This window comes from Ictalurus furcatus, chromosome 4 (assembly GCF_023375685.1).
Source record: "Ictalurus furcatus strain D&B chromosome 4, Billie_1.0, whole genome shotgun sequence".
NCBI classification, from domain to species: Eukaryota; Metazoa; Chordata; class Actinopteri; order Siluriformes; family Ictaluridae; genus Ictalurus; species Ictalurus furcatus.
The window spans coordinates 788,204-816,087 of NC_071258.1; the positions used below are offsets into that span (position 1 = coordinate 788,204).

General features: G+C 40.9%; 2 protein-coding genes across 3 annotated transcripts; both read left to right on the forward strand.

Moving 5' to 3' along the window:
• Positions 1 to 5,485: 5,485 nt before the first annotated feature.
• LOC128606374 (MOB kinase activator 2) lies at positions 5,486 to 16,117 on the forward strand. 2 transcript variants are annotated; one of them, XM_053622443.1, is made up of 5 exons: positions 5,486 to 5,960; positions 12,283 to 12,430; positions 13,090 to 13,186; positions 13,437 to 13,561; positions 13,860 to 16,117. In XM_053622443.1, the coding sequence occupies exons 1-5, from the start codon at positions 5,847 to 5,849 to the stop codon at positions 14,090 to 14,092; spliced, it is 717 nt and encodes a 238-aa protein (XP_053478418.1). In that variant the 5' UTR covers positions 5,486 to 5,846; the 3' UTR covers positions 14,093 to 16,117. The 2 variants fall into 2 exon arrangements, with proteins under 2 accessions (XP_053478418.1, XP_053478419.1); XM_053622444.1 differs by having other exon boundaries at positions 5,491 to 5,960; positions 12,279 to 12,430.
• Positions 16,118 to 22,360: 6,243 nt separating this feature from the next.
• Positions 22,361 to 27,809, forward strand: adm2b (adrenomedullin 2b). The gene is made up of 2 exons (XM_053622462.1): positions 22,361 to 22,582; positions 27,058 to 27,809. The coding sequence occupies exons 1-2, from the start codon at positions 22,464 to 22,466 to the stop codon at positions 27,437 to 27,439; spliced, it is 501 nt and encodes a 166-aa protein (XP_053478437.1). The 5' UTR covers positions 22,361 to 22,463; the 3' UTR covers positions 27,440 to 27,809.
• Positions 27,810 to 27,884: the final 75 nt, after the last annotated feature.

Sequence of the window (27,884 nt, forward strand, 5' to 3'; positions counted from 1 at the left end):
CAAACTAATAACTTGCAAGATAAGAATAAAAAAAAAATGTACATAAAAATCCCTCGTGATGAAAAATGACGGTTCTCCTCGTCTCTGCGTTCAGGAGATGTGACCAGAAAATAAAACGTATGCAGTGCTTATGAATGTGTTATGAAGACCCAATGTAGGTAGCCTTTAAATAAATGAATGTGCAATAAGGTCTTATTGTGTAGCTGTGTTAATTATTCCTCTGTGTGTGTGTGTGTGTGTGTGTGTGTGTGTCTTGTATACATTTATAAATTGTTTCTTTCTCTTTTGATTGATTTTATATCCAAATCTGTCAGTCTTTGTCAGACCGCTGCGTAATAAGACTGACATAAACACGGCATAAGCGCATCGTAGAGCACGTCTGAGTTTACGTACAGTGACAGAACTGTGATGTTACTGTTCCTGCTCACTGTTCGGCATGTACAATTCTTCTTCTAATTCATGCTTTATGAACACTGTCACGACAAGCTATGAACACAGACCGTGCTCGTCTCTGATTGGTTGGAACGTGTCATGTGACGATGGTGGGGGGGGGGGATAACAGTATTATATGACTGGATGTAAAATGTTATGACATTGTTATGAGTGCATTGTGGATGATGCTGTGCATTGTTGTTTTCTCAGGTATGGTGTGTGTGTGTGTGTGTGTGTGTGTGTGTGTGTGTGTGTGTGTGTGTGTGTGTGCGCGTCTGCTTAACCCTTAAACACCCGACTCAAGTCCAGTGCTTAATTCACATCGCTTCAATTACTTCAAGGGATTTTAAATTTAATTAAATTTTATTTTAAGACGGTACAGGACGGGGCGATGCGTCAAAAACGATCGTACCATACTTCATCATAATTTCACATTTTTCACCTCTCACTTTGATCATGGGTTTTTTTTGTTTTTTTCATCAGCTGTTAGAATGAAAAAATTATTAACTGTAAATATTTTTAAAAAAAGAAAAAAAAAACACCACCATGTAAATAATCACAAAATACAGCGCTTCAGTGTGAGTGGGTTTAGAGGCAATAATTTGAGGCAGAATTTCAACGGCTTTGCTTTCACTAGTGATACACACACACACACACACACACACACACACACACACACACGCACTGTGTTTTAATTTATTTGTGATTTTGCACATCTCTCAGCTTGTTGGTTTCTGTTATTGCACTTTTAAAACTTGATTCTTGACACCAGAAGTTACAAGATGTAGACGTTGATGATGATGATGATGATGATGATGACCACGATGATGATGATGATGATGATGATGGTGATGATGATGCCCAAGAAGAGGCTGATTATGTTGATGACAACAACAATGAAGATGATGATGGTGACGTTGATGACGACGATGATGATGACGTTGATGATGATGATGATGATGAATATACGAGATGTGACTGAATGTGAGTATGTTGTACAGAATGAACAGATCACGTGTTCCTAACAGATCCGGATAGGAAAAGGACAAGTGCTCTTTAGTTTTTTGGTGGGTTGTTTTTTTTATTTAATTTCTTAAAATTTCTTTATTTGAATCATTTACCAAAAATGTTCACAGGTTGAGACAAAAAAGGTGGTGCAGTCCGATATAAACCTCGCACGACAAACAAAGACCACGTTCGTTAATACGAACATTTCCGTAAACGTGAGTCGCACTACGCTGCCTCTCCAGCTTTCCGTCACCTGGTCCGGGTCGTGGTGGTTTAAATTAACCTGCTAGATTTGTTTATTTTTGGGAAACAGAACTGTATGAATTTGTGAGAAAGCTACAAAAACAAACTTTTACACACAAAAATCTCATTAAAACAGAAAATGATCTGGTGCACACACACACACACACACACACACACACACACACACACACACACACACACACACACACACACAATAAAATTAATTTTGAAAGAAAAGCACTTCGTCACATTTCTCCTGCTGCGGCTTTTACGGCGTTTACGGTGACAGGATTTAGAGTATTTACAGTGGTAGCATTTATATTTCATTTAAATTAAAAATCTTCTGCTGTAAGCCACACCCACCATGGGTTTAAATCCAAATAAAGATACAGATACACATAGTGGCACTGTGTTACACTCCTATTACTGATGATGATGATGATGAGGAATGTCGTTTTCCTCTCCTTGAGTATGAAAGCTTTTTTATTTGTATTTTTTTAAATAGAAAAGATCAGATTTAATATTTATACTATTCCCATCTTTCTGGAAAACAGGTTTCTTTCCTTTAACAGGTGTTTGAGTTCAGTTCCTCACTCCTTTACTTCGACACCGCCTTCTGCTCATCCATTTTGTTATTTTATGTATTTTATCCCGTCTTCCAAATTCTGTGCACTTTTTTCTTGTTGTTTACGCAGCTTTTTGTTTGCGGTGCATATACGGTAGCATACGACTTCCTGTTTGTAAAAACTATGTACAAAAAAATGTAGTAAGTATTATAATATATTATTAGTGATTGTAGCTGCAGTCATGTACTTTTACTCCGTTCTCTTTATGATTTAAAATTTTTTTTTTTTTTAAACCCATATAATTATTAAACTTAAACACATTATTCTTAACCAGGTGTTTCAGTTTCTGCTCCAACCTTGACTTGGGAGAACTGTGTGACGGTAACCCTTCCTGTTCCTGAGTGTACTCAAGTCCAACTTCATTATTTTTTCCCCAGGTTGTCTTTTTTTAAAGTCATGTTGTTATTACAGCTTCATCGCGTTGTGTGTATGAGTCTGGGTTATAGTGTACCTGGGGGAAAAAATAGATAAATAAAGTTGGACTCGTATCTGTGTAAACATGTAAATGAAATGCTGAAATATACAGCTGCAGTCAAAAGTATTCACCCCCCAGTGCAAATCAGGTTTAATGTCAGACTGTGGGCAGAGTGTTCTTTCTTCATTCTTCTTCCTCCAGACATACCGCTGATCCATCGTGCTGAAAAGTTCCAGTTCTGTTTCATCGCTCCACAGAACAGAATCCCCAAACTTCTGTGGATTATTTATATGATTCTGAGTGACTTTTCTTGTGCTTTTGGGTCAGTAGTGGTGAACGTCTTGGAGTTCTGGCATGGAAACCTTCTGCGTTTAGTACACGCCTTACTGTGCTCACTGAAACCTCAGCGCCTGTTACACCGAGTCTCGCTGCAGGTCTTTTACAGTCACGCGAGGGTTTTTCACAACCTGCCTTCTCACAAATCTGCTTGCAGTCGTCGATAGCTTCCTTTTTCTGCCCCGTCCAGGTATTTCATACATTTTCTGCCCCTAGCCAGTTCAGGTATTTCATGTGTTCCAGCTCAAGCACACCTGCTGCTTGAGACAACAGCCGTTTTACATATCTGTGCTGTTGTGAGGGATTCAGTTCAGTGGGTTGAATAATTTTGAAACTGGAGAAGTCATTGTATATTATTTATAGTTTTTTTATTTAATTATATATTGAGTTGCATTTTCAGTTGAATTTGGGGAAACCGCTTGAAGCATTCGTTGTGTCGAACTATTTCAATCACTTTTGTTTGATTTGTTCATCGCAAACAGCTGGAAGTCTGTACATTCTGACAATAAACCTCATTTGCAATGGGGGGGGGGGGGGGGGGGTGAATACTTTTGATTGCAACTGTATATAACAATAATACTATGAAGAAGAAGAATATAATCTGGTTCAGTATTGTAAAGTATCTTCTGCCTTCAGCTCTGTGTGTTTGTATTGTAAAATGAGTCTGAATTATTTTTATTATTATTATTATTATTATTAATGCAATACTGTGCTTCTTTATTTGAGCTTCATCAAATCAATAAAATCATTTCAGATGTGTTCAAGATGTCGGATTTTATTTAATTATACACATGAACGCAGGCATGAAAATATCTTACAGCTCTGACTGTGTGCTGAGTTTTAAATCACCTGCGAGAACAATAAATATCTTCAGTTTTCTGACTTTCTCTGTCTATGCTCTTTATAGCCCCGCCCATTCCAGGTAGAGAGTAGGTGACATCACGGATGCTAACGAATCAGATTTGGGGATACTTTTCTGCTGCTCAATCCATCGTTTAATAAAGATTCTATTACACTGGACCATTTTTGTAATGTTTAGTGATAAATAAATTGTAGATAGGAATCTAGAACCCTTAAAGAACCCTTAAAGAACCGTTCAAATACCAAGAAAGTTGATCAAAATGTCAAACTCAAAAATAATTTGGAGTTTGTAGCACACTTACTTACGCACTTAACACACATGCCTGGGAAAAACGGTTCTTTGGGGGTTCTACTTCTTATCAGAACCTTTTCTGATGGGAACACACCTTGCTGTAGGGTTCTTCATAGCACTGAATCCTTCAAAATGTTCTAATAATCTAGCTATATTAATAATGATTGTTTTATTCTATGTTTAATCCTTTAAACTGTCAGGATCTATCTCTTAGGGGGTGAAAAAGGTTAAATCTAGAACCTTTACGGGCTCTTCTGCTTATTCTCATGGCAGAGCCCTTGAAGTTACTATGTTCTGTGTAGAAATCCCAAGAACAACTGAGTTTTTCCTTAGCTGAAAGGGTTTGAAGTATAACCTTTTTTTGGAAGCCTAGAACCCTTAATTATCCAATGACCCCTTAAAGAACCCATGAAGAACCTTGTTTTCTAAGAGTGTAACAACTCCTGACCGGTTCTGGGTATTTAGAAGAAAAGAATGAGCAGTAAGTTGGACTTTTATACCACACTAACCCAATCAATACACACACTAGTAGAAAACAAGGGTTCTTCGAAGGTTTGATAGATAATTAAGATTTGCTTTGCTTTGCTTCCAAAAAGGAGGAACTCTTTCTGATAGGAGTGTATATTATTATTATTATTATAGGGTTCTACATAGATCCTTTAAGGGTTCTCCCAGGGGGACAACTAAAGTAAGTAAATTAAATAATTTTGCTGAAAAACATGTGTAGTAACTCTTAAATACACTCTTGGGGGGCGGGGCGGGGCCGGGGGGCGGGGCTTTTGGAAACAAAAGTTTAGTGTATTGTAGGGTTCTACATAGAACCTTCAGTGGACAAAACAAGGAATAATTAAGCCCTCGTTCTTTAAGTGTGTGAATGATGCTACAACAGATGGTCTACTTTTCAGGGTGCAAAGAATTTAGGAAGCTTAAAACCCTTAACTCTCCAAAGAACCCTTAAGGAACACGGTTTCCCCTGAACATGTCGTGTAGTGATGGCGTTTTATTTAATATTCGATGCAGATGTTGAGATTTTCCCAGAATAAGAGAAAAAAAGAAGGCAGGAGGTGAAAATATCTGGCATGCAAACTGTAAATGGTTCTGAGCACCAGATGTGCTTCGTGTGTTGAAGAACTTCAATGTATATGATTTACTGAGAACGTGTAGGAGAACCGAGGATGACAGCGCTCCTAGAGGAGAGAAATGACACGTCAGGAGGGAGGGGCTTCTGGGGGGGACAGTAAGAGCCATGTGTTGGGTTAGGGGTTGGGCTTCTCTGTGTGTGTGTGTGTGTGTGTGTAAATATTTTCTCTGCACTTGTGGAACCTGTCTGTCTGCTTTGTGTGTGTGTGTGTGTGTGTGTGTGTGTGTGTGTGTGTGAGAGAGAGAGAGAGAGAGAGGACACATCCTGGGGTATAGAGAAAAACAGAAAATCTACAGAAGGACGAGAGAATTTTCAGGTTGCCTGACGTGGCCTTGATGTGGACTGAGTGTGTGTGTGTGTGCGTGTGTGTGCGTGAAAGCGTGAATCTGTGAGGAGGTCCAAGACGATCGTTTGCGAGTGTGCGTGGAAGAAAGAAAGAAAGAAAGAAAGAACGAGAGAGAGAGGGAGAGAGAGAGGGAGAGAAGTCATCTCATGGAGAGGCTCCTCTCTGGCTATGGGGGGATGTCAGAGTTTTATTGGATCTGGGGACGAGGCCTCACACACTCTGACTGTGGAGAACCATGGAGACATCAACGCACTGAAACTGTGAGTGTGAACCTCTACACACACACACACACACACACACACACACACACATTATACGTACACTTTACACATATACACACATTCCTATAGAAAAGAGCGAGAATATGAAAAAGAAAAATCATTAAGTCCACAAAAGACCCAAAGATTAACGTGTATGTGTGTGTGTGTGTGTGTGTGTGTGTGTGTGTTTATATCTTGGTGAGACCACATGAAATATCAGACAGATTTGATCTTGTGGGGACATTTGTCTAGTCCCCACGAAGAAAACTGCTTTTTTGTTTTATTTTATTTAATTTTAAAATAAATTTTTAGGCGAGATGCATTAATATGATTGTGTCCAAGGAAGGTCCTCGTAAGGATAGTAAGACGTGTGTGTGTGTGTGTGTGTGTGTGTGTGTTTCGCAATACACAGCACCTGTTTATGGATAAACATTTCTCTGTGTATTTACAAACTGACAGGAAGTGAGAAGGAGCGAGCGAATAAGAGTCTTGTAATAGTTCTGGATTGTGATTGGTCAGAAGGTGGTGATGAGGTCTGGACTGTGATTGGGTCAGAAGGTGGGGATGAGTTTTCTGTAACAGCGGCTCTGACAGTAGCGCAGGTTTATATTAATGCTCTCGCTCTAATACCTTATCGTTTCTATAGTAACGGCTCGTTCACAGGGACGTGTACAGCGCACTCGCCGCATAAAATCATTGATATGGCGAAGTTTTCTTAAAGTAAGGAGACATTTTATTTGACATTTACGGAAGGAGTCTCCAGTGTCAGCGATATAGGGTTATTTTGTTCTCCCTTTTTGAGACGCATAAAAAAGGTTCTAAGAGGAACCCTACAACAGAGTATTTAAGAAGACCTTGAAAGGTCTATACTCTTAGAAAATTTACAAGCCCTTCGGGTTCTTTGTTGTGTCTCTGGTCAAACCCCGAAAGGTTCTATGTGGAACCTTTTTCTTTTCACAACGTTATTCCTTTATGGTTCTGTGGAACCGCACTAAAGAATATTTTTCTGTGAAAAGCAAATCGTGAAAGTTCTTCACTCTTAGAAAGTCCTTTGTTGTCTCACTGGTGGAACCCTACAACCGTTTTTCTCTTTCAGAAAGAATTCTAGAACCCATTTAGAAACAATGTCATCCCTTTATGGTTCTACAGATCTATGCTAAAGGTTCCACACTCTTACAAACATTTTAAACTGTTTCCCTATCAGAAAAGTTTGAAGTAGAACCCTTTCAGGAAGTTATGGAATCCGTGTCTAATTCTATGGCAGAGCCCTAAAAACATTTTTTTGTCATAAGAAAACCTGGAAGGTTCTACTCTCTTGGTTGTGTCTCTGGAGAAACCCTGCTGCACAATGTTTTGCTTTCAGAACCATTTGTTGTAGGGCTGGTTATAGACACTCTTCAGAAATTCAGAACCCTTAAAGCTATATCAGTTGTTTCTCAGGGGGAACCCTTAAGGGTTCTATAACGGTGGAGCACTAAAGGTGGAGTGTTTTTCTATTACAAATGTTTCAAAGCCCTTTTAAGACAGACCTAAGGAACCCTTTAGTTATCAAAAGAACCCTTTGGTGGACAGTTTGCATTAATAAGACATGGTTACTATGGACACTACATTACACTAGAACAAAACATCAGAGAGGGGTGCTGAGACTAAGAGAGAATGTTTGAAGGGATCTACGCAGCACCTTTAAGTGGTTCTGTTGGCTGATCATGAATCTGTAAGAATTTGCTCCAAGTTCACAAACTTCCTCGTCAGATCTACGCATTTCTTTCAAAGTGCTGCCAGATGGTTCTGCGCCATCAGTAACCTCCTCACTGCAGTTCTGTATCTGTAAATCTGTGTCTAAATGGTTCTAACAGAACCGGGTGTGACGTGGGGAACTGCTGCTACACTCCACCTCCATCACCACCACAATTGTTTCCTCATGTTTGGCCTTGATCCACAGACTGACTTCCTCAACGCGTGTTCCTGCGATCACTTTACAGCCGTGTGGGTTCAGCCGGAGAACCGATCCTGCCTCAGAAATGGGCAGAAGAACCGTCACCTCATCATCTTTAGTCTCAGTCTCATTAATTTCATCTCCATAGTGTCTTAGAGAATTTAGAACTCAGTGATGTATAAATGATCACTTGGTGTAACTGTGGCAAATATGGTTCTGCCCACCAGCTACAGTACTAAAGCCAAAGCAAACAGAATGGCGTCCCAGTTAAACACTTGGCGGAGCACACACTCTTTCTTTTTCTCCGTCACTAGAACCGAACTCATGGGAAATTTTCAGCCGAGTTTTGTTTTTGAGATCTGTGAGTAATTTATTAAATAATTCCATTTTACGCCCTGATCCTGGCAGCTTCAGTTTGTCCCTCAATGGGAACCTTGGTGTGGTTCTTCTCATAGTTCCTAAATGGTGGGCCTAACCTGACTTATTCAGGGTTGTCCTTCTTAGAATAAAGGGTTCTTCAGGGGTTCTTTAAGGACTTGCTGGATACGTCTTTGGGTTCCTAGCCTCCTAAAATGATTCTACTTGGAACCCATCATGATAGAAACACCCTGTTATAGGGTTCCTGCAGTTCTAAATTCTCTAAGACACTATGGAGATGAAATTAATGAATGCAATGTACACAGTATTTATGGATGTGGTTCTCTCCTCCAGTATGTATGCTCTTCCTCATGGGTTCTTTGGATGGTTAATGGTTCTCGTTTATGAAGGGGTTCTATCTGGGAGCTTTTCTCTAAGGCACACACTCTGCTATAGGGTTCTACACAAGACTTAACGGTTCAACAAAGTGACAGAGTCTATCAGAGACGGTTCCAAGTAGAACCCCCTTTAGAAAGCTATCCAAACAGCCCCTTTAATGATCATCTTATTTCTAAATCTAGAACCCTTTGGTTCGTTTCTCCTGTTAAATAAATAAATAAATAAAAATCAATATTATACATACAACTTTACAACAGAGTGTTTTTCTTTAATGACTATTATCCAAGTAGGACCTTTTTAGAAATCTAGAACCGTTAATCATCCAAAAACCCATCGAGGAACCATGTTTTAGAGAGTGTAGGAGGTACATATGCCTTTGCAGGTTGTTCTTATCTTCTATGATTCTATAGATTCTATGTGAAGACCTTACAGCAGTGTGTTACTCCATCAGAAAAGGGAAATGGAACCCTTTTTGGAAGCTAAAAACCCTTAATTATCCAACAAACCTTTTAAGAACCAAACACCAAGATAGCCGTTCTGTCTCCTTCATTTTTAAGAAAACTTTAAAGGTTCCTAGAAGATCTCGAACACTAAAGGGTTCTCCTGCTGTAACTGTTCTCTGTTACAGCTTTACACAAAGTGTTTTCCTACCAAGAGTTAAATGTTAAACTCCTGACAGGTTCTCGATATGAAGAAGAACATAATGAGCAGTGAGTTTTTTCTACACAGTTAAAAGGTTCTTTAGAACTGAGGAACCTTAAGGGTTCTAAATGCTTCAAGAATATTCATGTTATAGGTTACTAAAGCTAACTAAAGCGCATGTGTGTGTGCGTGCGTGTATGTGCGTGCGTGTGTGTGCGTGCGCGCGCGTGTGTTGTACAGAGAATTTTCCTTTTATTTCCCAACAATGTTGCTACACCACACGAACACACACACACACACACACACACACACACACACAGAGAGGAATTAGATACACTCTATGACGTGTGTTTATCAGTCAGAACAAGGCCATATACACACACACACACACACACACACACACACACACACACACACACACATACACACACCAAGATCTTTCCTGTGAATGTTTTGGTCATTTCAAGGTTTTACACTGAAGTCAGGATCGACGTTATCAGGACTTTCCCTCAGTGTGTAAATACACACGGTAACACAGAGATATTGTGTGTGTGTGTGTGTGTGTGTGTTTGCAGTGTGACTCGACTGTTTTGCATGCAGTAAAATCAGCCCAATACGTTATTGTTTCTTTAGTAACCGCTCGTTCACAGGGACGTGTACAGCGAAGTCTCCACATGAACAGAGTCGTACCGGCGTGCTCGGGTTTCAGGATGGAAACATTTGTTTAACGTTTATGGAAGGAGTCTCCAGTGTCAGCGCTTTGTAACAGTTTACACTTCTTTTGCGGTTTCTTGGGAACACGACAAGCTGTGTTTTACCTTACTAATGTGAAGAGAGAGAATAGAGAGAGAAAATAAAGAGAGAGAATAAAGAAGAAACGAGTGTTTATAGCTGCTTTAATGTAACTAACTTCTCTCACAGATCTTCCACAACATTAAATGTAACTGTAAAGGGATAAAAGTATGACGTGTCGTTGTGTAATAAATGAATAATAGTAATGTGGGTGAGTTGTTGTGGTGTAAGAGGAATAAAACACTCGGGGACGCGCTGTTAGAGGAAAGTAATCATCTTCAGGGAGGAAACAGTGACTCCGCTTCATCACTCCACCCTGTGACTCAGTAATTTACACTAACACACACACACACACACACAGAGAGTCTTTATTACTTTTGCAACCATTTTTATTGACACTTTTTTCAATTGTTCACTTGTGTAATTATGGTTTGTATAAAAGCAGAAATGTTTAGCTCTGAATAAATAAGGCATGCAGTCGAACCTGATGGCGAGTGACGATAAGAGACGGGAAGAATGCGCTACACACATTAACACCAAGACACACACACAATAATAACACAATCCTACACACCAGGGGAATGTGAACTATGAACCGCTCGATGTATATTCAGGACACGTTCACTTCAGAGTTGATTATATTCCGGTAACAGCATGCCCCCCGAGTGTCTTAGACACCAGCCATCTGCCAACAATTTATTTATTAAAGAATGACGCATCATACTTTTTATCCATTTAAAGTTACATTATAGGCAGAAAAGAGGAAAGACAACCCGGATACAGAAAGACCCGATTAGCCTTGCGAACTAAACTCCTTTTATTCAGGGATATCAGCTCAAATGTTCTCCACTTATTATTACGGATTAGCGCTAAAAGACAGGAAGTGCTAAAATGCTGTAACTGTAGGAGATTAAGGCTTGGCGTCCTGTCAGTGGGTAAATGATGCTCACAAACTACTCGCGAGTCCGTACCGGGTCTCATGGAGAGTTTTTTTGTGATGCTCGAATTGCACGGTGGTTTAGTGGTTAGCACGTTCGCCTCACACCTCCAGGGTCGGGGGTTCGATTCCCACCGTGCCCCTGTGTGGGCGGAGTTTGCATGTTCTCCCCGTGCTGCGGGGGTTTCCTCCCCCAGTCCAAACACATGCATGGTAGGCTGATTGGCGTGTCTAAAGTGTCCGTAGTGTATGAATGGGTGTGTGAGTGTGTGTGAGTGTGCCCTGCGATGGACTGGCACCTCGTCCAGGGTGTACCCCGCCTTGTGCCCGATAGACTCCAGGTTCCCCCGCGACCGTGAAAAGGGTAAAGCGGTGTAGAAGATGAATGAATTTGCAGGGGGTTTTTTTTTGCAGTTTGAGGAGATTTTTGTGCTTTTTTTTTTTTTTTTTTGCAGAAAACTACTCGAGTTGGTGAAATCACAATCACACGGTCTTGTTGGTAAATGAGACCTTTTAGCTGTATGGAAAAAAGAAGCGTGATGTCTGCACACTGAAGTTACAGCTCCGAACAGCCTCTCACTGAAAGCGCAGCGTTTGGTTGAATCTGTAGATTCAGAGAGATAGATTATAGAGAGCGGACATCACGCTGCTTTTCCCATGGTCTTATTTTTGTGGTCCTGCACCTGAGCCGATTAGGGTGCGCTGTACGCGCACACCTTTTGTTGTATATATTTTGCAAGTTCCTCCAAATTCTGCGGACTTTCCTGGACTTTGTGGTCGTGAAATCGGTGGATCCGGGAGGGACCGCTTACAGAGAAGCGAATGTAGGTGTACGAGTCTCTTGCTGGTCGTGGATCCGTTTCAAAATCCTAACCAATGAGTCCTTTGTAAAAAAAAAAAAAAAGTTTCAGTTTTACTAAAGAAACAGCGGAAATTATTTAACAAAAACACAAACTTTTTTATTTTTATTTAATTTATTTATTATTTTTAAATATATACACATGCTGCCCCACGCCCAATTGTACATCATGTGACATTAGTTTTGGTTTTACTAAATGAATCTTTGGAGTTATTTAGAATAATCCAAACACTAGTTTCATGCGTGTTTACTTACTAAAAGTAAAAAGCGCTCTTCTTACGCCTGACCTGGAGACAGTGTGTGTGTACCTAAAGGGCTACTAATGGTATATGTGTGTGTGTGTGTGTGTGTGTGTGTGTGTGTGTGTGTGTGTGTGTGTGCGTGTGTGTGACTCAGAAAGAACAATAACATTCAAAAGGGTCCACTGCTGCAAGAGAAACCGTACCTGCAGGATCACTTCCTGAGAGACCGCATCTCAGACGTTGACCTGTTCACACTGTCCGCTCTCCCACACGGCCTGGACCGACATGAGTGGATGGCCTTCAATAGTGAGTACACACACACACACACACACACATACACACATTCAACGAGCAACTGTCATCCATTTGTGTGAAAGAAACACAAATATAGGTGCATGTGTGTGTGTGTGTGTATGTATGAGTGTATGTGTATGTGTGTGTGTGTGTGTATATATATATAGCGGGCGGGCAGGACATGGTGGCTTAGTAGTTAGCACGTCCGCCTCACACCTCGAGGGTCGGCAGTTCGATTCCCACCGTATCCCTGTGTGTGTGGAGTTTGCATGTTCTCCCTGTGCTGCGGGGGTTTCCTCCGGGTACTCCGGTTTCCTCCCCCAGTCCAAACACATGCATGGTAGGCTGATTGGCATGTCCAAAGTGTATGAATGGGTGTGTGAGTGGGTGTGTGAGTGTGTATGAATCACTGCGCCCGGGGACCATGTTCAGTGGTCTTGACTCAGTCTTGTCACTGGATCATGGCGGTCACCGGGAAGTGAGAGTGCGGCCGATGCTGCGCAAGGCTTCCTCACTTTAATCCAATTCACGCACAAGTCAAGTCCCAGTTCGTGTTCTCCATAATAGAGGTGGAAATGGAAAATTTGGTCTTCGTCGAAATCGACGGACGAACTCCTGTGTGTGTGTGTGTGTGTGTGTGTGTGTTTTAAATCTCTCTCGTTTTATTTCAGCCGTCTCTTTCTTTAAGAATATTAATCTCGTCTCGAGCGCTCTGTCTGAATTCTGCACCTCAACCAGCTGCCCAACAGCTAAAGGGCCAGGAAACAAGTGAGAAGTAACACACACACACATATATACACTTACACACACACACACACACACACACAGTAGATTAAATTGTTCAGTCTGGAGGTCACATACATTCACACAGGAGATAATTAAACATATTAATGGAGGAAGCATTCGCTCTATAATAACTGTGTGTGTGTATACTGTATGTATGACTGTCCCAAGCTTGTAGTGTGTGTTGTGTAGATTTAACCCCTTGTGGTGTGTGTGTGTGTGTGTGTGTGTGTAGGGTGTATGAATGGATGGATGAACATGGGAAGAAGTTGAAGTGTTCAGCTCCTCTCTACACGGATTACGCCATGTCCTACATCCAGGAACTTCTGACAGACGAAAATGTCTTTCCCACCAGGGCAGGTAACACACACACACACACACACACACACACACACACAGACATTATACTACTAGTGTAAGACAGCGCACAACATAACACGGGGTGCCAATACTTTTAAAGTCAACAATAATTTTCTTTAAAATGGTTTCAGAACATTTGCATAATACAATTGTAAATCCTGTTATCTAAATGTTCTTCAAAAAAAATATACATTCAAAGTGTGTGTGTGTGTGTGTGTGTATGTATGTGTGTATGTGTATGTCTGTGTATGTCTGTGTGTGTGTCTGTGTGTGTGTCTGTGTGTGTCTGTGTGTGCAGGTGTAAAATTCCCAAACGGGTTCATGTTCCTGGTACAGAAGGTGTTCCTGTTGCTGTTCAGAACTCTGTGTCACCTGTACAGCGCTCACTACAGAGACGCCGTGGCTGTGGACCTCCACCCGCACCTCAACACACTCCTCACACACTTCATCACCTTCAGCCACACCTTCAGACTGCTGGAGGCCTCTGAGACTGCGCCGCTTGATGACCTCATCAATGCTCTCACACACTAACGAACTAACTAACACACACACACACACACACACACACACACACATGAACAAACAGACACACACAAACACACACAGACGCACAGACACACACACACACAAACACACAGACACACAGACTGAGGGTCATTAGTGAAGTGAGGGAGGAAAAAACAAGACTGAGTAGCGTGGCTGTGTGTGTGTGTGTGTGTGTGTGTGTGTGTGTGTGTGTGTGTGTGTGTTTGCAGTCCTTTAATATTTACTGTGTGCCCTAGAGTAAAGAAAGGAGTCTGATCTGCACCTTACACACACACACACAAACACACACAAACACACACACACACACACACACACACACACGCACACACACGCACGCATGTGCTCCTACTCCTATTCTCATGGACTGCTTTGCATATGATATCTGGTCTGACTGGTTTAAAAAGGAATAAGATCCGTTTACACACACACACACACACACACACACACACACATATATATTACCTTTATCCTCTATAATGCTCAAAGATATTTATAACATATATATATATATATAAGACCCCGTGTTTTTTTCTCCGTGCTGATGTCGTTGTGCCAAAAGCTTTTTCTCACTTTTTTTATTTCATTTAATCCAATCGATTAGAAACTATGTAAATATATCACAAAATCTTTTTCTTCTTTTTTTTTTAAAAAAAAAATAAAAATAATAATCTCAACATAAATAAGGAATATTCCAAGAGACAGGGATATTTCTAATAGTTTACAGTAAGAGAAATAAAGCAGATAGACCACGGCTGTGGCGTTCTTACCTCGTCTGCACAGTTTACCTTCATTACAGCTACACATGACAATTCTGCTCAGTGATCTTTCAGATTTACTCAGCTTATTTCATTCGTATAGAGCTTTACAATACACATTGTCTCAAAGCAGCTTTACAGAAACATATAAACACGGTATACACATTTTTTAAATAAATAAATAAATAAAGATTTATGGGTTCATCTATAAGATTCTCCTCTTAAACCGAGAAGACAAACTAACCCCAGCAGAATGATGTTTATTTCATTGTTTTTTGTTTTTGAAAGAAGGCTTTAATCTCTGACCAATTCACAATCACATCATGACATGTTAAGTTTGTTTCCTCACTCACACACACACACACACACACACACACACACACACACACACACATTCTCAGAATATCGTGATCAACCTGTCTCTTATCTTATTGGTTGTGACGGTTTAAACTCTTTCAGGAAGCTCTGCATAACAGACATTACTGAGTCATTTCCTAAGTGTCTTTATATCCTAGAGTCTTTATTATTGTGTGCATTTTTACAAATTCTTTAAAACTGCCAAGTAAATATAAAAATAGCTTGGCCTGTGCACTGGTTTTTACTGCTTTACAAGCTTTTGCAGACTTAATAAAGAAATAAATCTATTCCTTATTGATTTAAATGTCAGACTGAACATAATTATCTGTCGGAGAAATTTATAAAATACGTCACATCACAATACCATATATTTTTAATAATATGAATATTTTCAACAGAACGGTTGTCCCTGAATTTCACGTCGTTGCTGTTTAGTTTTAAAACTCATATTTTGAGGTCACAAAAATATTATGGATATTTTACTTGTAAAATCTTCTTTTGGATATAATTTGGAGTTATTTTTATTATTTGGAGAATATTGGAGTTACACTTTCCTCTCAAATATAATTTTTTTTGCAGAAAAAAGAGAATAGAATAATTTATTGATGCTCGTGTGATTATAAACAAATAATATTTGTTCATATTTATGAATTTATTAGTCAGAAAGTCACCATATTCTGAGAATTTATGATGTGTCACTATGAAATACTCATTCGTTTCCTTTACACACCAATAACCAGCACATTCGGGAAATTGCATTTCACACACTAACACATGTCCCTAATTATAATTAATTATAATTATAATTCAATTTTAGACTGAAAACAATATGTATAAATTATATTTTTTATTATACCTCATGGTGTTTTCTTGGTTAAACAATAAAGAAATGATTTTATAAGAAACTTATCTGTAAAGTTCTTTCTATTGAGAAACATTTAAATTCTAACATCAAAATACTATTATTTTTTTTGGTTGGTTAATTAAGTATGCAAATTAGATGAAGTCTAATCTGCATTTTTGCGGGGGCGGGGACTATACACAAATACTTATATCTAGTGTTTTCGGGGCAGTAAGGTGTTTGAGAGTAAGATGTACTGCCCTCTAGATATCTAGTGTTTTTTTGTTTATTTACCTGAAATGTATAACTGATTGCCTTGAGGAAAAGGAATATTAAAATAATAAAAGTGCATGATTATGTATACAGCTAACTTCTTTTGTAAATCAGGTGAGCGGAGAAATCAACAAACTCTTCCAGATTTCTCTTGTAAGCCCTTTTGAAGCAGTAGAGGGCATCGTTGTGTATTACACACCAGAACATTAAAATAAAAATCAGTCATAGTGAACCTCAGCTCCTGTCACGTCAGCTTTATTTATAACGCACTTTTAAAACACAGCACAGTCCAATCAAATCAGTATACAATTAAGACAATAAAATAAAAAGAACGCAAATAGATTCGATAAAACAATAGAGAGAAAGAAAAACCAAACTAAACAGACCTTAAAGCTGCAGCATTGAACTTTTTTGGTTAAAAATGAACAAAAATCAATGATTGAGCAAGTGCATAAAAAAACAGTGTTCAAACCTGTCTCTTTACCTTACACCGATTCACGACGGTAAACTTAAAACAATGATTTATGATTTGAGCTGTCGGGACGGATTTTTAACGTCAATGTCAGTTGACGTCATCCGTCTTTGCGTGGTTACGTCACGTCTGGAAACAGAAAGAAGAAGCGCCGGCTACTATATTGCGTGTGTGTGTTGGGGCTGAGGAAGGACGAGTGTTTGTAGTTTGTCCTTACAACTGTTGCTTTAATTTAAACTTGTTGTCTAGACGGCTGCTTTAATCTGGATCGGTCTAAACGCAGACATCGCTGACACCTGGGGAATCAGCTGCTGTCAAAACCAAGAAACCTCGAACGTCGGAGAGCCTGCAGTCAACAAGGGAAAGCGACAGAGCCCGTGTGAAAGCGAGAATAAATATCGGCATGGCTTTAGAGAGCTGGTGAAAACTCTGAGATCTGAAGGGATTGGAGACTGATGCAGAGGTGGCTTTTTTTCTGCTGAACAGGTCGGACATTTCAGTGGCTCAACAGGGAGCTAGCTAACATTAGCGCATGTGTTCGCTTGATTCAGCTAAGTATCAAGATTCCTATGTTGGTGTTTTTTGTGTTTGTTTGTTTTGTTATAGTCAGTGGGGTAAACTGCACTTATTTTCAGTTAGCTATGAGAGAGAGCGACTCGCCTCTACTCCAAGAAAACCGTATCTGTCGCCACCTCCATTGTCAAGTACTGGCGCTAATATACAACCCACATGTATACCTCAAACCATCAGATTCATCTGCACAGAAGCAGGAGCAGTGCTGAAGCACAACCCACATAAAAAAAAAAAAAAAAAAAAAAAAACCTCCGCAAATTACTTGCAATTTTATGTTTCAAACAGAGATGGCGATAGAGAGGCAAAAGTTCAGTACTGCAGCTTTAAATCACAAGACAAAAACAAACAGATAGCCAGATGATGCAGACCTTTCACTCCATCTGAACTGCTGATCTGGAGGTAAAAAGGTGTAAAGAAGATCGGAGATGGTGCAGTACCATGTAGAGCTTTAAAAACAAACATTAAAACCTAAAATTCAGTTCTGCATTTAACTGGTAACCAATGGAAAGAGGCCAGGATGGGGGAGATGCTTTCTGTTTTCTCAGTACCTGTTGACTGATCCCACTGACCGATCCCAAAATAAAGGGAAATGCAGTAGTCTATATGGGAACAAATAAAAGCATGAAGGACAGTTTCCAGATCTTTAAGTGATTAGATGCTTTTAGTTTATCAGTGTCTCAGAGTTGGAAAAAGCTACCTCTCACATCAGGGTTCATTTGTCGACTTTTAGGGAAAAAACAAATATGACACCTATCTATCTATCTATCTATCTATCTATCTATATCTATCTATCTATATCTATCTATCTATATATATATATATATTTTACAAAGAATTTTTTTTAATGATTAATTTAGATTATTTGCTATAAAACAAGATCTTGTTGGAAGTGGAGTGTGTGTAATGTAAACTAGCTCAATCTGGCAACCCTGTCATTATCCGTCCTGTCCTCAGCTCTGCCCTGGAGTATGGTGCAGCGTGATTCCTGCCCTAATGGACCTCTGAAAGTGTTTGTTTGTTGCAGTTCCCACTTTTGACCACTAGGTGCAATAATAACTCTGTGGAGCTAAATGTACTGATGAGCATGCGGCAGCACGGTTACACAGCATCTAGAAATGTGAAAAAATCAACAGAACATCGGCCTATCTGTCTCATAGTGATGTTTTTTTTTTACACAGTCTATTGTTTTGATGTCCTGTATCTAGTGCGCTCTGTAGCTAGCAAAGCCGTACTAAAATAAATACAAACAGATTGAACTCATTATCCGGCCGTCTTGAACACGCAGACGTTTTCAGTGGCAATGACGCTGCATTACATTTCTCCGTAAGTTCAAAAACACGAGCTGCACCCAAACACTGTGACGCGCCATGTTGGTTTCTGGACCTGTTACATAGTCACGTAAACAACACGTGGCAACGAAACCCGTTACGTCACTGTTCGTGATAGGCTCCAGACGTAACAGTGACATTTTTAAAAACCAGTGATTAGCATTTCAAAGTAATTTCACACGTATGGAGCGGTAAACACGGACATAACGAAGATGAACGCTTGTAGAACGGCTGAAATAAACAGTTCAATTCTGCACCATCGTGACCCTGTGGCTGCGGACGAGCCGGCGCTGGTTATACAGGATTATTTATAATCTTCACTTACTTTTAACACGCTCCTTCTCACGCACTGTTTAAAGGCAAACGCTTTCTCTTTAACTTTCTCCAGGTCACGTTCCTGATCAGTTCCAGGCTGAAATGAATCAGCGAAAGTGATCTTTGCACAAGACGACAGTGAGATTGGTTTAACAGGGCTGTAATAAAATTAATGAGTGTATGATGGGTGTGTAATGAATTCTTGAAGAGCGTGACGTAACAACATCACACACCAGGTGGAGTCAAAGTGTGAGCTATCATTTGTGCAATAGAGAAAACATTACAACTACACACACACTCTTCTTTCTCTCTTTGATGTACACACACACACACACACACACACTCTTCTTTCTCTCTTTGATGTACACACACACACACACATGCACACACACACTCACACACACACTCTTCTTTCTCTCTTTGATGTACACACACACACACACATGCACACACACACTCACACACACACTCTTCTTTCTCTCTTTGGTGTACACACACACACACACTCACACACACACTCTTCTTTCTCTCTTTGGTGTACACACACACACACACTCACACACACACACTCTTCTTTCTCTCTTTGGTGTACACACACACACACACACACACTCTTCTTTCTCTCTTTGGTGTACACACACACACACACACACACACACTCTTCTTTCTCTCTTTGGTGTACACACACACACACACACACACACACTCTTCTTTCTCTCTTTGGTGTACACACACACACACACACACAGAGCTGATGTTCTCTATCACCTTGTTAAACACTTGATCTTATTACAGACAGACAGAAACCAGACACAAAGGTTCAAGGTCAAAACGACTACAGACACACGTACACTCGGCTCATTTACTTTCTCACACACACACACACACACACACACACACACACACACACACACACACACACACACAGAGAGAGAGAGAGAGAGAGAGAGAGCTAGCTCTGCATCTTCATAAAATGATTAAGAAAACAAAAGCAGTGTATGAGATTCACGCTATTTATACATAGGACATTGCAGTAGTTTGCAAAAGTATTCACCCCCTTGATCTTTTCTGCATTTTATAGTGTTACAGATTGGAACTGAAATGGGAATAACTGGGATTATATATCTACACAAAATCTCATCATATTTAAGTGGTCAGAAAATCCATTTAGTTTGCAAAATTATTTACAATTTTTTTTTAATGTCAAAGTTGAGATCATACAGGTTTGTTCAAAAGGGACATAATCAGTTGAATAGAGCTGAACCTGTGTGCACGTGACAACTGCCACGTGTTCCTGGAAGAACCCGGAGTTTGTTCGAGAATTTATGTTGCGTTCAACTGAAGCTCGTGGCTCGTAACTGTGACCTCTGACGAGAAGAAACACTCCTTCAGCTCTCGTCCTCAGAAAGTCAACATGGCCGCTCACGACGTCAACTATAAATAAAATATCACTTCACTACCCTAAATTAGTTCAAAGTAATTTATGAGTTCATCATTTACTTTCATCTTATTGCCCCGAAACATCTTACTGCCCTCGAACATCTTACTGCCCCGAAACATCTTACTGTCCTCGAACATCTTACTGCCCCCGAAACATCTTACTGCCCCCGAAACATCTTACTGCCCTCGAACATCTTACTGCCCTCGAACATCTTACTGCCCCCGAAACATCTTACTGCCCCCGAAACATCTTACTGTCCTCGAACATCTTACTGCCCCCGAAACATCTTACTGCCCCCGAAACATCTTACTGCCCTCAAACATCTTACTGCCCCCGAAACATCTTACTGCCCTCGAACATCTTACTGCCCCGAAACATCTTACTGCCCTCGAACATCTTACTGCCCTGAAACATCTTACTGCCCCGAAACATCTTACTGCCACAAAACATCTTACTGCCACAAAACATCTTACTGCCCTCGAACATCTTACTGCCCTCGAACATCTTACTGCCCCCGAAACATCTTACTGCCCTCGAACATCTTACTTCCCCGAAACATCTTACTGCCCCGAAACATCTTACTGCCCCAAAACATCTTACTGCCACAAAACATCTTACTGCCCTCGAACATCTTACTGCCCTCGAACATCTTACTGCCCTCGAACATCTTACTGCCACAAAACATCTTACTGCCCTCGAACATCTTACTTCCCCGAAACATCTTACTGCCCCGAAACATCTTACTGCCCCAAAACATCTTACTGCCCTCGAACATCTTACTGCCCCGAAACATCTTACTGCCCCGAAACATCTTACTGCCCCGAAACATCTTACTGCCCCCGAAACATCTTACTGCCCTCGAACATCTTACTGCCCCAAAACATCTTACTGCCCTCGAACATCTTACTGCCCCGAAACATCTTACTGCCCTCGAACATCTTACTGCCCTCGAACATCTTACTGCCCCCGAAACATCTTACTGCCCTCGAACATCTTACTGCCCCAAAACATCTTACTGCCCCGAAACATCTTACTGCCCTCAAACATCTTACTGCCCTCAAACATCTTACTGCCCCAAAACATCCTACTGCCCCAGAATATCTTACTGCCCTTGAACATCTTACTGCCCCAAAACATCCTACTGCCCCAGAACATCTTACTGCCCTTGAACATCTTACTGCCCCGAAACATCACCAAATCCTTCAAAAACACATGTAAGGGACTCGGGTTTCCTCCCCCAGTCCAAAGACATGCACGGTAGGCTGATTGGCGTGTCTAAAGTGTCCGTAGTGTATGAATGGGTGTGTGAGTGTGTGTGTGATTGTGCCCTGCGATGGACTGGCACCCTGTCCAGGGTGAACCCCGCCCTGTGACCCATGCTCCCTGGGATAGACTCCAGGTTCCCCGCGACCCTGAGAAGGGTAAGCGGTATAGAAGAGGGATGGATGGATGGTGTGTGTGTGTGTGTGTGTGTGTAAGTGTGTGTAGGTGTGCGTGCGTGTGTGTATGTGTATGTATGTGTGTGTAGGTGTGCGTGCGTGTGTGTGTGTGTGTGTTGTGTGTGAAACAGTTGTATAGAGTGCAATATTATTAAGATTAGGAGAACTTTCACCATCAGGTCTTTGCTCCCGTTTGTAGGTGACCACGTGACTCCGCCCTCCCTGTATTTAACGGCACGGGGTGCGCGCGCGGTGAGGATTCGAGTCGGTGCGCGAGCGCGGAACGGAGCATCCACATGACACCGAGGTGCGTCTGCATGATGACTTTCCTTTTAACATTTGCACATAAAGCACATAAAGCTCTAATTTATTTACTTTTACAGTCTATACATTTTTTTAAATATATAAAACATATAAACCAAATAGAATGCATAAACTAAATAACTGCCATTTCTTCTTTGTAATAATGTTTAAACTCACTAATGTCAGATTTAACAGAACACTAATACAGAGGTGGGTTTCCTGCAGGAGGTGAGCGCGCGCTCCGTCCGGTCGCTGGAGCATGACGACTTCGCCTTTGATGCGCGCGCGCTCCGCCACACTACTACTACTACTACTACTACTGCTAATAACAGTGCACGTGTTGGCGGCTGCACCGGCGCGCGCATCATCACGCAACAGGTGAGAAAGTGTGTTAAAGAGAATCAGGAAGAGTGTGTGTGTTTGTGTGTGTGTGTGTGTGTGTGTGTGTGTGTGTTTTGCTGAATATCTCAGTGATTTGCTCCTTAGTACATAATGACATTGTGGCGTCATAGTTGCGTTATAACCAGAGGTGGAGCCAGACCTTTCACCCCGGGGTGTCCAGGGGTGACCCAGTGACCCAGTTTATTGGGGTGGCAGTCTAGGGCGGGGCGAAACATCTGTAGAAACTGACATAATGTGGCTTTGCCGGTCTGTGTATGTATATATTTGTATATAACACGCTATAAAATGTCATAGCTAATTAACATTAAGCTACTTTTTATAAAAATACATTAATGGAAGGAACTGAACCTCGTCAGTTCATGGTCAGTAATAACAAAAGGAAGAAATCCAATGTTTTTTCTCCAGATAATGAATATCATTAACGTGTGTTGATGTGATGAGTGAGGGCGTGGAGGAGCGCTCTTCTGAAGCTGAACTAGCTCGTTCCTCACCGCCGGACAATGCTGACATGAACGTTCACAACTTCCCAGAGATGTTGCAACAGTTGTTCCGTTATTATTAAAAACAAAAGAAAAAGGGTTCTCCCCACAGAGACAGCTGAACAGATCTAGAACCCTAAGCGGTTCTCCAGGTTTTGACTCTTTTGTTGTAGAGAGAAACTGACGGCATGCACGTCTCATGATGCTGATAATATTGATGTCTGTGGCCATCGTCATGGCCCTGAAAGCCGAGGTTCTGCCCAAACAAACTCATCTGAACGCTGAATAAAGCGAGCTAGCTAAACGTGTCCACTGTAGACAACTCACTAAGAAAGAATGTGAGCTAGATACCTAGCATTAGCAAGCTAGTTTCCTGATGTAGGTTTTCAGACCATTTTCCCATATTCCTGCCCATTTCGTTCACCTTCTAATTCCCACCCACCAGCTAACGCTCCCCGTTATACACGGTCTAACACGTGCTTCCTCCGATACACGTGACGTCACCAACCACGTCTTTTCAACCCGCCGCTCATGCTGCATCACAGGGCAGTGAACCTTCACTGACTGAAGAAGAAAAAAAGTAGAAACCATCACAGAAATTCTAGTGGTTTCCACTACAAATACCATTAAAACCATTACAATTATTGGTCCTTAATGGTCCTACAATGGTCCTTAATGGTATCCATTAGACATAACATGCCACCAATAGAAGATAACAAATTACCAGTAGAGACCCGCAGGGACCATTACAGTTTCCGTTCAAACCAATACAATTCCCATTATAACCATTAAAACCATTACAGATTCTATGAGGGCTTCTATTGCTCTGTGACTGTTAAATAAAACTGAATCGAATTAGTAACTGATTCTTTTGAAGTTAAAAACTAAACACTGAGGATGAAACAGTTCAGTGTTCATGCAGTGAAGACTCAGATCTGAGTGTGTGTGTGTGTGTGTGTGTGTGTGTGTGTGTGTTGGGGGGGCTGCAGATAGTTGTGATTTATACCATTAATGTGGGACGGAATTAAATTGCTCGCTCTGTACCTCATTGCTTTATTAAACTTATTTGTAATTGGGGTTTTAACGTGGACGCTGTGTGAGTGCTGAGAGCCTCCTACTGCGCTCTAATGTGGGAACTCTTCTCCAAACTTATTCACCTCTCCATTCTCTCCATTCTCTCCATCCTCGTCTCCTCTACAATGACCACGGGAACATCCATCTACATCTCCTTCAGCATTCCTCTCTCTCTTTCTCTCTCTCTCTCTTTCTCTCTCGCGTTCTCTCTCTCTCTCTCTGTCTCTCTCTCTCTCCCTTTCTCTCTCTCTCTCTCGCTCTCTTTCTCTCTCTCTCTCCCTTTCTTTCTCTCTCTCTCTCCCTTTCTCTCTCTCTCTCTCCCTTTCTCTCTCTCTCTGTCTCTCTCTCTCTCTCTCCCTTTCTCTCTCTCTCTCTCGCTCTCTTTCTCTCTCTCTCTCCCTTTCTTTCTCTCTCTCTCTCTCCCTTTCTCTCTCTCTCTCTCCCTTTCTCTCTCTCTCTGTCTCTCTCTCTCTCTCTCTCTCTCCCTTTCTCTCTCTCTCTCTCTCTCTCTCTCTCTCCCTTTCTCTCTCTCCCTTTCTCTCTATCTCTCTCTCTCTCTCTCTCCCTTTCTCTCTCTCTCTGTCTCTCTCTCTCTCTCTCTCTCCCTTTCTCTCTCTCTCTCTCTCTCTCTCTCTCCCTTTCTCTCTCTCTCTCTCTCTCTCTCTCCCTTTCTCTCTCTCTCTCTCTCTCTCCCTTTCTCTCTCTCTCTCTCTCTCTCTCTCTCTCTCCCTTTCTCTCTCTCTCTCTCTCTCTCTCTCTCTCTCCCTCTCTCGGCCGTCCTGTCCTCCTGCACGTTTTCTCAGTGTGAAACACAGAGAGTTTATCAGGGTGGAAGCTGCTTCATGCTGCGTTGTGTAACATGCCACAGTTTCACCATCTTACACTTTAATGATCCTTATCTAATCGCGCACAGTTGCAGATTTGAGCAGACATGCACAATAAAAGTGCTGTTGATCACTCCGAGGTGTGTGTGTGTGAGTGTGTGTCTGAGTGTGTGTGTTCATATATACATACAACAGTGTTTCCATGGTGCTCATTCATCAACAGTATGTAGAAAATAATCCTTAACAAGTTTTACGCCTAAAATAAAAGAATCATATACACATAAAGTCATATACACAAATAAATCTGGAGTCAAATTATAAATGTGCATGAGCATGAAGTGTGAATAATAATAATAATAATAATAATAATAATAATAATAATAAAAACCTACAAAAACCTAGCAAGCAAAAGAAGATCTTAGCAAGAAGAAAAACTGAAGTGGAACAAAAAGCTAGCAAGCAAACAAAAGAACTACCAATAGGAGCAAAATGTTTAGCCTAAGTAACATAAGTAAAAGGAAAATCTAGCAAGTGAACAGAAAAGCTAGCAAAGGAAAGAAGAATCGGACTAGCAAGGAAATAAAAAGTAAATGAAAACATTACATAGGAAGCAAAGGGGGGGGGGGGGGGTGCTAGCTAGGGAAAGTAAAAGCTAGCAAGCAACCTAAGAAGCTAGCAAGCAAAATAAAAACCTTTCAAGTATTATGGGAAAAATCTAGCAAGCTAAAGAAAAACATAGTGACTAGTGACAGAGAAACATAGCAAGGGAAGACAACGCTAACAAAGGAATAAAACAGACGCAGGAAGCAAAAGAAAAAGTAGCAAGTGAAAGAAATATGGCTAGCAATTATCTCTAGGTATTGATGCTTGTGTGTGTGTGTGTGTGTGTGTGTGTGTGTGTGTGTGGCCTATACCAGTTCTCTTGATTACTAACACTCTATCTAGGGATTAGTGGCACATAAGTCTTGCCCTAGATCTCTCACACACTATAAATCACAGCTTTTGTCACTCAGTGTGAGTAATTAGCTAAAGCTCTAATCCTCGGAGCAGTAAACTATTTTCTTACACATCGACTGGAACTTTTAGAATTTCTGGTCATCCAAAATATAAGCTATACAAAATCTCCGTCACCAAAACTGGACTGCATTTGAAAATAAAAAACGTAATCACTCGCAGTTCTGTCCCTTAAACACTTTAACACGAGGCCTAACTCTTTTATACCGTCACACACACTCACACTAATGAGCCAGGGAGTAAACTCAGGTCAGATTAAACCATAAATCCAGAGTGAAGCTCGTGTTGTAATCCCTGTAAATGCTGATACAAGCTGGTTTCACCCTGAAGCAGTGTTGCAATCCCTACCTTTAACAACTTCAATAGTTTTAAAGGAGCCATATGTAATGTTTAGTTTAAAGGAGCTTTAGGTAATGTTTAATTTAAAGGAGCCCTATGTAATGTTTAATTTAAAGGAGCCATATGCAACGTTTAGTTTAAAGGAGCTTTCTGTAATGGTTAGTTTAAAGGAGCCATACATAATGTTCACTTTAAAGGAGCTTTCGATAATGTTTAGCTTACAGGAGCCCTATGTAATGTTTAGTTTAAAGGAGACAAATGTAATGTTTAGCATAAAGGAGCCATGTGTAATGGTTAGTTTAAAGGAGCTTTCTGTAATGGTTAGTTTAAAGGAGCTTTCTGTAATGGTTAGTTTAAAGGAGCTTTCTGTAATGGTTAGTTTAAAGGAGCCATACGTCATATTTAGTTTAAAGGAGCTGCCTGCTGAGGTCAACTGCATTTACAATAACAACATTTGCAACCTTTTTTCTTTTCTCCTATCTAAACCACACCTCCATTGAAACTATTAATGGCAAGTGAGTTATCTACTAAGGAAAAGGGGTGGGGCTGATTTCAGGGCCAGTATTATTATTAGTAGTAGTAATAGTAGTAAAAAGAAACAGAAATGCAAAAAAATCATGAAAACCACTTAAACATCTCCTATTTTTCAGAAATGTGTCAAAAATATTGAGATGGAAACAGCTCGTGTTTTATCATCATTTTCCTTCTCTGTCTTTATCAGGTTGAGTTTTCCAAGAAAGTTCTGGAACTTTGAGGTGGGAAGTGATATCGCCATGGAAACCACTATCAAGCCCCTGACTGGTGTAAAGGATGTGGTGCGAGAGCGCCATTTGGTCTGGAGAGATCTTGAGCATAAAGATCCCCTGCTGAGTAATTCTCACACACCTCTCGGTCAAATCCTCATCCCCGAGAGACGGAAACGGGGGCGTCGCCAGGCGCTCTTCGGCTCGCGGGGTCATGTGCACGGTCAGCTGATGCGGGTGGGCTGCGTGTTAGGAACCTGCCAGGTCCAGACCCTGAGTTATCGTCTCTACCAGCTGATCAGCCAGAGGAAAAAAGAACATTCTTCAGTCAATCCCAGAAGTCCTCACAGTTACGGATGAAACTCAACAGGATGCTTCATCTGACTCCGCCCAGTAACAAATAGCGCTTTTCCATTGGACAGTGTCAGTATGTCAATATCCTGATGAACTAACTGTCTCTCTCTCTACAATGACATGAAAGTAGGAGGAGTTTCCTGGCGGTTAAAGAGATGATTTATCATGGTGGGCATGACTGGTCAAATTCTGATTTTCTTTGATATGAAATTTAGAAAAAATACAATATTTCTATATTTGTATTTGTCTCTCTCTCATAGGGTGAACTAATAAATATGGTGAGTTTGTTACAAAATGAAACAGGGGGTGCCAATACTTTAATGTTACTGAAAGCTTTGCATGCCCTGAAGCAATGAATCAGCCCGAAACCATGATGCTGCTACCACCACCATGCTTCATCTGTGAGAATGAGGTTTTTGTGGGGATAATTGAATGCCTCCATGAAGGAAAC